Genomic DNA, 14,709 nt, shown 5'->3' on the forward strand with positions numbered 1-14,709 from the left:
AAACTACATATTGAAAATGGGGAAGCCACGTAAAGAAGAAGATGGAAGCCACAAAAGTCATCCCTTGGAGGAGAGCCATCCACCATGAAGTCATCTGTGTTGGACTTTATGTGAATGAGAAATAAAAGTTTATGTTGTCAAATCACTGAAATTTAGGTGTTGCTTATTACAGCAGCTAGTGTAACCATTCTGATTAATTAAAGTCATTTTGACAGGGACAGTGTGTGGTGGTGAGGATGAGAAATGGAGTTTGAGCTCATGGATTGGAAAGAAACACACAAATGGGCGAAGCATTACAGAGGAAAAATGGCAGAAGAAGGAAGGATGAATTCAAGGTAAGCCTAAACTCCTGGAGGAAATTGTTAGCAGAAATAACAATGTCCAGAAAAAAAGACTGTCTTGGGGGAAAGAATATAACAACTTTTATTTTAGATGTATTGAGTCTCATATATTATAGTATATCTAAATGTAAATGCCTGACGAATTAAAAAACGAGTTGCAGAAGTAAATTTTGTGCACATGTGTGCACGTGTGTGTGTGTGAGAGAGAGTGAGAGAGAAGAAAGAGAGAGGAAGAAAGATTGAAAAAATAGGGGATGTAGGTCTCATAATAAAAAGGTAATAGTGAAAATGGGTTCAAACTTACGTAAAGAAAGGCAACTAACAAAATCAGTATTTGGGAGTGGACTTACTATTTAGTATGAACAATAGAATAGCAAGGAAAAGTCTTATCTTTGCCACTAATTGTATCTAAAATGACCTTGGCCAAGTTTCTTAACCTGTTTGAGTCTTAGTTTCCTCAAGAGGGGTTTGGAAAGGACTTGAAACAGCTCTTCCAATTAGAATCACCCATGGGCATTTAAAAGTCCACATGGCTGTGCCCCTTTCTCAGACACATTGAATCAGAGTGTCCAAGGTGTGGGTAAGGCCAGCACGAGGCCCTTCCATGTTAGCTATTTCACACCCTCAGTGGGGAGCTGGGCAGCTTACTCTTGAATTTCATTTATAACAACTTTTACAAGCACAGTGTTTTATGCATCTAGTTGAAAAGTCTCACCCTTGAGTTGTGGGTAGGCCTATTTTCAAGTCTATCTTTTGGTCAAGAAGCTTTCTGGAACCAGAAGTCTCCTTGCTAATGCCTCCATCTCAGCAAGGCAATACGTTACACTTAGCAACAAATAAGAGAGGACAGATGGTACTTGTAATAGTTACCAGTGTGAACTCTGATGTCTGATTGCAGTCAAATCCCGACTCCTGCCCCTAAAAGTTGTGTACCATTGAAAAGTTACTTAATTTCTCTGGACCTTAGTTTTCCTACCTGTAAAATGAAAATGGTTAGAAATTAACACATAAGATTGTTATGAGGATCAAATGAATTAATATATGCAAAGTGCTCAGACAGTGCTAGAACACATTAAGTGCTCCGTAAAGGCTAACTATTGTCATTATTAGATCTATAGACTCAGAACTCCTGGGGACAGGAGACAAAGTAGAGGGTAGAGTATAACATCTCTGACTGTCCTAATATCTATAGGTATGATTCTGGGGGACTTTGGAGCCAGTTATGGGAGAAAATTTGCAGATGTACTACAAAAACTGTAATCCTTCTTGCTGTTGGTATCTTAGAAAGATTTAATAAGACACCACGTTTTACAATCTCCCCAGCTGAATAGCCAGGGTAGGGGAATTCCAGTGAAGTAGGGTAACCCCAAAATTGCCAAATGTCTGCTTTATAAAAGCCCTATTTTTTTAAATTGATTAATCAATTAATTTATTTTTGGCTGCGTTGGATCTTCATTGCTGTGCCCGGGCTTTCTCTAGTTGTGGCGAGCAGGGGCTACTCTTCATTGTGGTGTGCAGGCTTCTCATTGAGGTGGCTTCTCTTGTTGCGGAGCACGGGGTCTAGGTGCGTGGGCTTCAGTAGTTGTGGCTCATGGGCTCTAGAGTGCAGGCTCAGCAGTTGTGGCGCATGGACTCAGTAGTTGTGGCAGACGGGCTCAGTATTTGTGGCTCGTGGGCTCTAGAGTGTGGGCTCGGTAGTTGTGGCACACGGGCTTAGTTGCTCTGCGGCATATGGGATCTTCCTGGACCAGGGCTTGAACCCGTGTCCCCTGCACTGGCAGGTGGATTCTTTTTTCTTTCTTTTTTTTTTTTTTGCGGTATGCAGGCCTCTCACTGTTGTGGTCTCTCCCGCTGCGGAGCACAGGCCCCGGACGCGCAGGCTCAGCGGCCATGGCTTACGGGCCCAGCCACTCCGCAGCATGTGGGATCTTCCCGGACTGGGGCACGAACCCGTGTCCCCTGCATCGGCAGGCGGACTCTCAACCACTGCGCCACCAGGGAAGCCCAGGCAGGCGGATTCTTAACCACTGTGCCACCAGGGAAGCCCCCATTGACTACTTTTATATTAAAAACCCTGAACCACACATATATACACATATATATTAAGCACAGAGACATAAATACATATTCAATATTTTTACAGCATTGGTGTTATAGGTAAACATGTGTTACGTGCTACTCTTTCTATGTTCTGTTACAGGTTCTTTGTACTACTGTTTAACATACCATATTTTAAGCATTTCCTGTGTCATACAATGAGCTTTAAAGCATCACACACATAACGGAACATAATAATATGTTTATGTGCCATAATGTAAATATAAGCATATCACTGGGAACTTAATTGTTTCCAGTTAATTGATATACATCTTTAAAAAATAAATACCATATACACTAAGTCACGTACTGCACCTCTGATTAATTTTTCTGATTGATTCTAATGGTAGAATTATTTCCTCAGGTAATGGTCATTTTTAGAGCTTATAAATATTGCAAATTGCTTTCTTTTATCAATTTTACATTCTCCCAAGCAATACATATTTCCCTTTTGATTTATGCTTATCCACATAGAGTAAATTTTTTTGCCCTGAAAATTGGATTCATATGAATATTTTCCAACTTGCCTTTTGTTTTTTTAATTTAATTTTTATTTTATATTAGACTATACTTGATTTACAATGTGGTGTTAGTTTCAGATATACAGCAAAGTGATTCAGTTATACATATACATATATCCATTCTTCCTCGGATTCTTTTCCCATATAGATTATAACAGAATATTGAGCAGTGTTCCCTGAGGTATACAGTAGATCCTTGCTGTTTATCTATTTTATACACAGTAGTTGTGTATATGTTAATCCCAAATGCCTAATTTATCCCTCCCTGCCATATTTCTCCTTTGGTCACCATAAGTTTGTAAAAGCCCAATTTGTACGCGGGCCTCTCAGTGTTGTGGCCTCTCCCGTTGCAGAGCACAGGCTTCGGACTTGCAGGCTCAGCGGCCATGGCTCAAGGGCCCAGCCGCTCCAGGGCATGTGGGATCTTCCCGGACCGGGGCACGAACCCACGTCCCCTGCATCGGCAGGCGACTCTCAACCACTGCGCCACCAGGGAAGCCCAAAGCCCTATTTTTAAAAAGCTGCTGGACGTCATTCCAGCTGTAGAACAAGAGCATCATTTATGCTATTGCTTTGCTTACTGTAATAATTTTCAATATTGAACAATTCTGCCATTTACAGGTACTATTTGTTTTTGTATTTCCCCGCCTCTAAGTTCATGATTCCACCCTAATGTTAGTTAGCCATTTCTGATGTGGCGTTATAAAAATTACTCGAATTAAACTGTATTCTCTCTATTTTTTAATCTGAGGATTTCTCAGTGCATCTCAAGGTAACAAGAATTATATGTCATAGTTTTGATGGAGTTTTGGGCAAGGTTTAATGATACATTCGGTTAATGATGTTAATTGGGCAGAGAGATGTCTGAGCCTCGCTCCTCATGGATCTCTGGAAATTGGCACCAACTGTAAATGGGAGGAGAAATAAAGTCATAAAGCCTCAAATCAGGGCCCCAGACACTGTCCTTGCCCCTAGTCCCATATCCATCCTTTGGGTGGAAGAATTCAACAAACAAGGCAGGGCTGAAAAGGCATTGAGTGAGGGCTCAACTTAGGTCTTAAGGGTGGACTTTACCTTCAGGGGGGATTTAGGAATATTAGATATAAATGACGACAAGATGTTTGTGTAGAACAAGCATCTTGTAATATTTTTAAAGGGTGGACATCGAAATCTCAAATGTACCATAGAGCAGATAAGAGGGAATATTTACAGAGTAACCAAGTGGCAAATTTTTACTAGTGAATAATGAACTTTGCTGATATCAGGTTATGTGGTTGGGTCTCAATCCCGATAAAGGAGTTTGCTGGGGTGTGTTACTGATGTGGACATGGCTCTTTCCAAAGTGATCATTCTGGAAAGAGATTTCCACACCTTAAAGCCAGTATAAAGGGGAGAAGTTGCATGGGCAGCCTCATTTGCTCCAGCAGCTTCTGCCTTTCAGGCAAAATGAAAATCCTTGTGAGTATTTGTTTATGTTTCTTTACACCCTTATGGTGGCTGCTTGCAGAGAATGCTCATATCTAATATGCCTTGGCTTTCAGGGGTCTCAGACAAACACTGCATGCTTCTAAACTTCTGTGATTGAATTAATGCTGTCTTTGGCAGGAATAATGTTGAATATTAATTTGTCCATATTTATTTGTCCATTATCTGTTTCTTGAGATGTTTACTAAAAAATTACAAAGAAAAAAATTGGAAATATCTAGGGAATTTTAATTTTGGTAATAATTCCTTATTATGAACTTTGGAGGGAATGTAGGCATTTTAGGACAACTGTATTTACTATCTAAAGGAGAAGTAGTGGGCTTCGCTGGTGGCGCAGTGGTTGAGAGTCCGCCTGCCGATGCAGGGGACACGGGTTCGTGTCCCGGTCTGGGAAGATCCCACATGCCACGGAGTGGCTAGGCCCGTGAGCCATGGTCGCTGAGCCTGCGCGTCCGGAGCCTGTGCTCCGCAACGGGAGAGGCCACAAGAGTGAGAGGCCCGCGTAACACACACACACACACACACACACACACACACACACACACAAAAGGAGAAGTGGTGATTTTAAAATAATAATATCCATAATAATAATAATAATAATAATGGCAGCCGTCATTTCCCAAGTGTGTACTAGGCCCTATGCTAAACATTTGCATGAATCATTTCATCCATTCACTTAAGCAATTCTATGAGCTGTGTAGTATTGCCCCATTCTATAGGTGAGGAGACTGAGGCACAGAGGAATGTGATTTCCCCAGGCCAGTAAATGTGGGATTTAGTCTTGAAATTTCTCCATCTTAGGCTCCACTTACCAAGCAATCATGGCAAAGTAATCCTGCCATGACCACTCCAGTTGATCCCAGCCCTGATCCCATTCTCCCATAGCTCCACATTGCGGTACTCCATGGATGGTTAGTTGACTATGTTCTGATCCAGAATGGAACTCCTTCCCCCAGTCTCTATCCCTTATTCTCATTGAGCTATTGAAGGAGAAAGCAAAATAATACCTCCCCGTAAGGTGTTTAAGACTGTCAGCTTAAAGAGTCGCCTCTCCCAAGGTATCTTGATTTTTTTAGAGGATACCTAACCCTAAAACACAAACCTGGAACAGTGGTATATTAATCATGGTGTTGGGTGAGGGGTTACTTGGGGGCAGGGGACACTTCCTGAGCTCTCTCTAATCATACCACTAAGGTGGCTAGCCCTTCACCCACCTATTCAGACCTCTGTATTAGATCCATTAAACAGAATACATAGGAGTGTCAGAGGTTGTCCAGGAGTCCAGGTTGTCCCTATGCAAGTAGGCAGGTTGGACAGCTGCATATAGGTCCATGTTAGACATTCTACTCACAGTCACCAGCAGAAAAATGTTATTGGTGAGATGCAAAAGGAAGGAGGAAAATCCCACTGACAGGTCCTAAAAATATCTGCCTTCTCCTTCATCAGCAATTTCCATGGCCGTGCAGTACACTGTGATGTTCAGAAGAGAGAACACAAAACTGGGATCAGCATGTTGGGAGTCTCTCATATAACTGCAACAAAATGTCAGCAGTGCCTCCATGTCAGTCTCACGGTCTGCTGGCCTAACACTTGTCTGATGGTATCACTAAGGAGACTGTGGAGGTTTTCCTTGATGTCAGCCTCAAAAGTTAGTCATGCCTCCAAGCATCGGATTTTCATAGTTTGCATTTAGGAATCGATTGTATCTCTATCACCCATGAATCCACTTAAATCTGTCTTACTCTCTCAATCTCAAGGAACTAAGTAATTTTTTTAACCAAAAAAACAAAACTTGACTCCTGTATACTAAAGCCAGTGTGAATACCACTAGGGTCCTCCCCTTAGTAAAATGAATCCTTCCTCACTGCTCACCTCCCCCAAGTTTTTTTGTTTTTTTTTTTTCTGGCATAAGAACTATGATTTCTAGAAGGTTGTGTTGTTAGGAAGGGTTGGGAATTTGGTAACAAAGGTAGAACCTGTGTCTGAAAAATAGCATGAACCCAACAAATGCCTGTCAAATGAATGAATGTGTGTTTCACATTTTGGAAGTGGACTGTTGACCATCCATGACCTCCCACCAGTGTCTTAAGCATATGTTTTCTGTGATATTTGTGCTTGTCTTGTCCAATGTCACCTCATGTTCCCACCCTAAGTGACAGCCCTATTGTGAATAGATGTGACTGGTCGGTTTTTCAGGTGATATTTCTGGTGGCACTGGCCATCTTTGGGACACAATCTCATGGATATGAGGTGAGTTGGTTCACTATAGACTTTATATCTTAGAGATATTGGGAGAGGAAAAAGAAGATATGAGATAATGTGAAGGACAGTAGAGAGTCCACATGTCCTATGTGGGATGAAATTCCAGAAATAACCAATAACAGAAACAATGAGGTTGATTATTTCTTTCCAATCACAATACCTTAAAAAACATACCCCATTGCTTTAAAATGTGGTTAATTTCATTTCTCATGTAATGCCATTGCTTTGCCCATATATAATGCAGTGAACTATGAGGAAGACCTTTGCATTCTAACTTTAGCATGGGCTTTTGGTCTGGGATGCCAGTGGAGATGTTTCAAGGTTCAATCTCTTGTTTGAAGCAATAGAAGGCTTTACTTTGCAGGGAGGGCTGCCTTTCCAATGCACATAGTTTATGAAAAAACCATTATGTCTTTTGTCAATCTAGGTTTATAACATCATCAGCCCAACTGACAATGATGGCCCTATTCAGGAGACAATGACAATTGACAATGAAAAAAATACCGCCGTGATTAACATCCATGCAGGATCATGCTCCTCTACCACGATTTTTGACTATAAACATGTAAGCAGCAATATTTTATATTCTTCAAGAATGCACTTCTAAAGCGTGGAGGGGCAGCCATTTATTGTGCATTTGAATTCCAGGATCTATCCTTGCAATTCTTTCACAATATCCTTCCTTCTGCTTTTCCCCTTAAATAATCAAGCAATTGATTAAAAACCAATCAAACAAAACCATTTCTAATTAAAAAATGTGATGAGACAGGAAGCATACAAATTCGCTTGACCTTTTCAGGTGGAAAACACAATCATATTGGCTAACTACAGGCTCAGAAAGTGCCTGGAAGAGTGACTAAAACCCAAGGCCAGGCCTGGCACACAGGCTCTCAAAAATATTCGTCAAATGACTGAATGAATGAAGTAGGGCTTCTAATACAAAAAATTATACAGACAAAGAACAATAATGCAGCAAACAGTCACAAAGTAGCAGGAATCCAGAACAACTCTACACAGTTGACTATGTATATGCAGTAAATCATACTGCTTCTGGAAGAATGAAAATATCTAAACTAAAAACATTAAACTATTTCCAAGTTTCAGTTACTGGTATTAACAATAAATCTCAGGAAACTTATTCTGTCCTTGATTCATTTATTCTTTTGTTTGTTTTCCATTTGTTCCACCTGGGTGATGAGCCCGCTTTCACCTATGGAGAGAGCTATGCACTGTGGATATAAGTAGTCTGGAGTCCGTTGCACTGGACATTCGAACGTGACTTTCTTCTCCTTTTCTTATAGAAACCTCCTCACTCCCTCTGCCCCACTGGTAGTGGGAGTTCCACGACACATCTGAAAGCATAGAGTCTTTGAAAGATATGCTTTACAAGGAAGTTGTGCTGAAATTCTTTTTAAGCAGATGTCAGGGAAATCACAAAAGTATCTTTCAAAAAAATAGCGTGAGGATAGGTGAGAATTTGGTTAAAACCTCTTCCACTATCATCAGGTTCAGCCTTAGTCAATTTTTGGATTTTAAGGACTGGAAATTTGTGAGAACTGAAAAATAGGAACTAGAAAGATTTGTAATATTTGCACTCTTATAGGGTGTATAATTATTTGGAACTATGTACAGAAAATTCCACTCTGTATGAAGATTCCAGAAGGTTCCTTTTGGCTCCAAGGACCTCACCCTCCATTGTTCTTCCTATCCCAACTTCCTCCAACCCATCCTAATCCAGTCTTAGGTGGAGAAAAGATAGAAGATGGTAAAGGAGGGGAGGGGAGAATCAATGAAAATGTATGTGTGGTGGGTGTGCAGGGTGTGGGTATGTTGAGGAGAGCTTCTAAAGCATCACTGTCCAGTAGAACTTTCTGCAATGGTAGAAAGGCTCTATATCTGCATTTTCCAATAGGGAAGCTACTAGCCACTTGCGGCTACTCAGCACTTGAAATGTGTGATGGAGGAAATACATTTTAAATTTTATTTAATTTGAATTTAAATTTATATGGCCACGTGTGACTGGTAGCTAACATATTGGAAAGCACAGTTCTAAAGAATACCGTATTTACTCCAAATTGAGGAAGAGGCAGAACAAAATCAATAGAAAGAGACAGAGAGCGGCTTCTTCTCAAGCTTTCAAACCCCAAACTGTAGACCCAAAACATGAAAAGTGGGGCACACATCGTGGGTTTACACAAATTCAGAGATAGAAATGACAAGTGAAAAAGTAAAACGACTATGTAAAAGAAGTCGAATGGATAGAACTGATTGCAGCCTGAAAATATCACTACGCATGCTCAAGCCTTTCTGCAAGGCCCATCCTCACCAAGCTCAGAACCCAGGGAACTGGGAGGGGCAGTAACTGCGCTCTTGCTGCTTCAGGGCTACATCGCCTCCAGGGTGCTCTCCCGAAGAGCCTGCTACATCTTGAAGATGAACCATAAGGCCATCCCTGCTCTGGACCAACTCCAGCGGTACATCTTTGAGGGGCAGGTAAGTCTGGGGTAACCCTTAGTATTCCCTGTTCTTGAGCCAGGGAATACTGGTGCCCATAGAGAAATGAAGAGGGTAAGGGGAGAAGATCATAATATCATACCTTATTGTGGCTATGGTACCCTCCACATTAAAGCATCTTCACATTTATTGATTTTAGAGCAGGAATAAATCTCTTAGCTTGAGCTCCACCCTACAGCCCCCAATACAAAAACTTACAATAAATTCCAGTGTCTTTGTAGAAAGGACTAAACATTCTCTTCTCAGAGCAAGGCTTTAAGAAATAGTGATGGGCAGAAAAAATGAGTGATGATATCCAATGACACAATGGTGCAAAGAAATACAGCATAGTGAGAATAAACAAACACCGTGTGAGGCTAGGAATCTGAGATTTATTTCTCCTTTTGTGTCTTTTCATCGGGCACAGGATTCACCCTCTCTGGGTTTCATTGTCACCAGCTGCAAAATAACATTGGTAATAATGAGGTTTCTCTACAGACCAAGTGGTCAAAAAGAGATGATATCTTGAGATTCCTGACCACCTCCTGTTTAATAATTCAAAAGAGAAAAAGTCACAATTTAGAATAAGTTACACCGGATTATGTCAATTTATTTCATCCTATTCCACTCCTACTGATCTAGGCTTTGAACAACATGTTCTCCGACAAATACATCTGGGTCAAGTATAACCCACTGCAGTCTCTGATCACAGATGTGGATTGGTTCCTGTTTGGATCACCCATCAGGCAGCTCTGCGAACATATCCCCTTGTACAAAGGGGAAGTGGCTGAAAAGACACGTGAGTACCAATAAATCATTCCTTCACCAGATATTTTCTGACAGCTCCAATATGTCAGCCACTCTTCCAGGTGCTGTGTGAATACAAATAAACATGAAACATGACTCAGTTTGGTTTACGTTGGGAATTAAATATCTACCATGTGTGGAAATAGTGCTAAATGTTAGGGAGAGACAGAAATGAAACAACTCTGCCTCCAAGGAACACATAGTCTGATGGAGAAGTTAGTGACTTAAGACAGAAGATGGAATAAAAAAGATTCATGAGGACACATGAAAAGCTATTGGATTCTCTAAAGTACAGCATGGTAACTCTGGTTAATAAGATGATATTGCATACTTGAAAGTTGCTGAGAGTAAATATTAAGCATTCTTACCACACACACACACACACACACACACACACACACACACACACAGGTTACATATGTTAACTACACAAGGTGTTGGATGTGCTATCTTGAGCTTTTACAATGTACATGTATATCAAATTATCATGTTGTACACTTTACATATATACAGATATACTTGTCAATTATTTCTCAAAAACGTTTAAAAATAGTCTCAGGATCTAAGATAAAATTGGTCCAAGAAAGAGCAGGCAAAGTGGACTGACAGGGAATAAAAACTGATTCATGCAGGTAACATACGTCACTGCAGTCATTACTGGTATTTTTACACAAAATTGCTAAGTATGGCAGAGTGACAGAGTGAAAGAAAAGCTGGATCACAGATGACAAAGGTAACAAGAGAAATTCCCCAGAGTAGTGGAAGGTAAAGAAGAAAAGAATTAGCATTTATTACCTATCTATTGCCCAGAAAAAATTAAGATATTTTTACTTTTCATAAGGTCATTAGTACTTATAAGTAAAGGCATGCAGGCATGCCATTAATGCAGAATGTCATAGCATTAATCGAGTTGAGCCAGAGAGCACTTCTGGGAATTGTCAGTATATTTAAGCTAATATATTATTATTCTTTGCAATACAAGTATAGCTAAAATCTTGGGGAACATGAAATTACATGTACACCCCCTAGTCAAGACATCTACAAAAGGGCATTGGTTTGCTGAATTCTAGTAATTTCTTAATTCTCTTTCTTTAAAATTTTCTCCCCTTTTCAGATGATACTTGTGCTGAAGGCTGTGCAAAGGCTGGGCTCCTGGGCATCTTGGGAATTTCCATCTGTGCAGACCTTCACATTTAAGGCATCAGCCCACTGGTTTCATCTTTTCAGAGAAATACACGTTTCCACTCAACGGCCAAATTAAATTCTTTGTCAACGTCCCAACAAATTTTGAGATTCAGTAGTAAAACATAAGTACGATATTTATAGATATCTGGGTGTTTTCTTTTCTTGTAAGTAGCAAAGGGAAGCCAAACAATGTTTATGTCAATATATAGAAGGAAAGAAATTGCCAGGATTTCAAGTACAGTACATAGTGTGAAAATTCCCAGCTAATATATGTGAGTCACATACAGTCTGGTCAGCTATGTACAAGTCTTCAGTTTTGCATTTGACACTTAGACCAGCTGCCCATCTGTCCAACCAACACACTGGGCAGCCTAGGTAGAGCAGGGGCTCAGGTGGCATTGACCTTCACCTAGTGAAGGGGATGGATTATTTATACCCTTATCAGACAACTTGACTGCTCAGGTGAAGAAAACTGTGCCCTCTGACAAAGCACCCAGCTTTGAGAGCCATTCACATACCTTTTAGCTCATCAGAGCAGTAGACTCAAACTTCATAAACACTATCATGATATATTTCATCCCAGAGTGAGGAGAGAGAGATAGAGAGGAACACACGTCACCCAGAGAAAGATGCCCATTACTGAAAATCTTTACAGGAGTGAGGCCCTAACTGGGAATGTCAAGTCAATATATAGAAGGAAAACAATTTTTAATATTTCAAATAAGTTGCATAATGTGGGGAAATTCCCAGATCCTATGGTTGGTTATCATATGGAGTAGTCAGCGAGTGCAAGGTCAGAGCAAAGAGGAACTACTTTAACAAGAATTTCTGTCTTCATCAACTGTTCCTATTCCTAACACTATACATCTACTCCTTAATAACCGTCAGTACTGGGCTAGGTATGCTGGCAAAACTACAATAGTAAAGAAAGTTAAAATAACTGAGCTAAATTCTGTTGGGGGTGGCTGCAATTTATTGTCTCATCTCAGCCATAGAAGGATAGGGATATTCTGGTCTTGGTTGGGTAGTTAGAACTAGACGCTTGAAGGTGGCCAGACTATATTTTTCCACTCTAAACTCTCTTTCTCTCTACATGTCTCCCTCAGGATCTGACACTGGCTTTCTCCATGGTGGTAAAACCAACATCACTCTGAGCCCCAAGGTCCCCATCTTCCTTGTGTCATCATCAGAAAGGAAATGGACTCTTAGTTCTAATTTCAGATTAGCTTTAATTAAAAAATCTCTGGAAAGGAGCCTCACTGAATCATGTGGGTACACGTTCTTACTCCTCTGGCTGGGGCTGGTGGGAGTGGGGTAGGGGAAGGGTTGTGATTGGCAACTTTCTTTGGAATTTACTGCTTAGAACTGTGTTATCCTTATTAGTTTTTATAATATTATTACCATTTTAAAAGCAGAAAATTTAAAAAGTGAAACTCAAAAGAGAACTTTGAGTTCTGCTTTTTCCTACCTCTGCTTTCCTTAAATCAGCTGACCCTGCTCAGTTCTGGTGTCATGATGAATACCTATTACAAGAAGCAGGTGGAATAGGCCAGGCACATGCCTAAGAGGAGTGAGTCCAAATGTAAGCTAAAAGGAAGCTGGGGCTCCATTAAACCTTCTCCAGAAAGGAGCCCTTTCTTAAGGGTTGGGGAGGGAAGATATTAATTCTGTTTTTGTTTTTGTTTGCCTCAAGGTATTTCTAGTTTCTCTTTTGACTTCTCTTTGACCCAATGGTTAAGAATGTGTGGTTTAATTTCCATGTACTTGTGAGTTTTTGTGTTTTCCTTTTATTATTGCCTTCTAGTTTTATTGCACTGTGGTTGGAAAAGATTGGGAAAGATACCTGGAATGATTCCAATCTTCTTAAATTTGTTAAGACTTGTTTTGTGGACTAACATATGATCTATCCTGGAGAATAGAATAGCATAGAATCCTGTTCCCTGTGCGCTTGAGGAGAATGTGTATTCTGCAGCTGGTGGATGGAATGTTCTGTATATATCTGTTAGGTTCATTTGCTCTATAGTGTAGTTCAAGCCTGCTGTTTCCTTATTGATATTCTGTCTGAATGATCTACCCATTATTAAAAGTGGGGTATTGCAGTCCCCTAGTATTATTATATTGCTGTCTACTTCTCCCTTTAGATCAATCCATATTTGCTTTTTATGTTTAGTGTGTTGAGTGCACATATATTTATAATTGTTTTATCTTCTTGGTAAATTGAGCTTTTTGTCATTATATCACAACCTTTTTTGTCTCTTGTGACAGTTTTTGACTTAAAGTCTATTTCGTCTGATATAAGTATAGCTACTCCTGCTCTCTTTTGGTTCTCATTTACATTGAATATCTTTTTCCATACCTTCACTTTCAGCCTATGTGTGTCCTTAAATCTAAAGTGAGTCTCTTTTAGACAGCATAGTTGGATCTTGTTCTTTATTTATTTAATTAACCACTCTATATTTTTTGATTTGGATATCAAATTTTCAAACCACAACAAAGCATCAAGGATGCTAGAGGAGCTTATCTCTCTAATAAAGCTGGCCCAAGAGAGCAGGCATGATCCAGAATATGAGTGTGCCAAAGGTGTTTTTGCAGAAATCTTGGTGAGGCTTGTAGATGGGGTTCTTATTTCCTATGACGTTTTGTTCCTCACAGTAAATGACACACAAATGGGATATTACTCAGCCCTAAAGAAAGAATGAATCTTGCTCTCTGCAACAACATGGATGGACCTAGAGAGTATTATCTTAAGTGAAATAGTTCATACAGAGAAAGGCAAATATATATAATTTCACTTATGTGCGGAATCAAAAAACAGAACAAATGAACAAACATAAAAAAACAGAACAGACTCATAGATACAGAGAACAAAAAGGTAGTTGCCAGAGGGGAGAGGGGTAAGGGGGATGAGTGAAATAATTGAGGAAGATTCAGAGGTACAAACCTCAGTTACAAAATAAGAGCATAGTATGGGGAATATAGTCAATTATAATGTAATATCTTTGTATGGTGACAGATGGTAGCTAGACTTATCATGGTGATCATTTTGTAATGTATAGAAATATCAAACCACTATTTTGTGCACCTGGAACTAACAGTGCAAATGGTAGCCTTGTAGAATGAATTTGGGAATGTTCCGTCCTCTTCAAATTTTTGTAATAGTTTGAGAAGGCTAGGTATTAGTTCTTCTTTTTATGTTTTGTAGAATTCCCCTGTGAAGCTGTCCACCCCTGGGTTTTTGTTTCCTGGGAGTTTTTTAAATTACAAATTCAATTTCACCACTGGTGATTTGTCTGTTCAGATTGGCTATTTCTTCCTGATTCAGTCTTGGAAGGTGGTATGTTTCTAGAAATTTGTCCATTTCTTCTAGGTTGTCCAATTTGTTGGTATATAATTGTTCATAGTATTCTCTTATGATTTTTTGATATTGCTTGTTGTTTCTCCTTTTTCATTTTGTTTATCTGGGTCCTCTCTCTTTTTTCATTGATGAGCCTGGCTAAAGGTTTATCATTTTTTTAAAT

General features: G+C 39.8%; 1 protein-coding gene across 2 annotated transcripts; it reads left to right on the forward strand.

Annotated features, from left to right (window-relative positions):
- The first annotated feature begins 216 nt into the window (after positions 1-216).
- On the forward strand, positions 217-11,497 carry GKN2 (gastrokine 2). Of its 2 annotated transcripts, XM_079941178.1 has the most exons (6): positions 217-335; positions 6,641-6,694; positions 7,134-7,271; positions 9,089-9,199; positions 9,842-9,998; positions 11,121-11,497. In XM_079941178.1, the coding sequence occupies exons 1-6, from the start codon at positions 282-284 to the stop codon at positions 11,201-11,203; spliced, it is 597 nt and encodes a 198-aa protein (XP_079797304.1). In that variant the 5' UTR covers positions 217-281; the 3' UTR covers positions 11,204-11,497. The 2 variants fall into 2 exon arrangements, with proteins under 2 accessions (XP_079797304.1, XP_079797305.1); XM_079941179.1 differs by lacking the exon at positions 6,641-6,694 and having other exon boundaries at positions 245-335.
- Positions 11,498-14,709: the final 3,212 nt, after the last annotated feature.

This window comes from Stenella coeruleoalba (genome assembly GCF_951394435.1).
Source record: "Stenella coeruleoalba genome assembly, chromosome: 13".
Taxonomy (NCBI): Eukaryota; Metazoa; Chordata; class Mammalia; order Artiodactyla; family Delphinidae; genus Stenella; species Stenella coeruleoalba.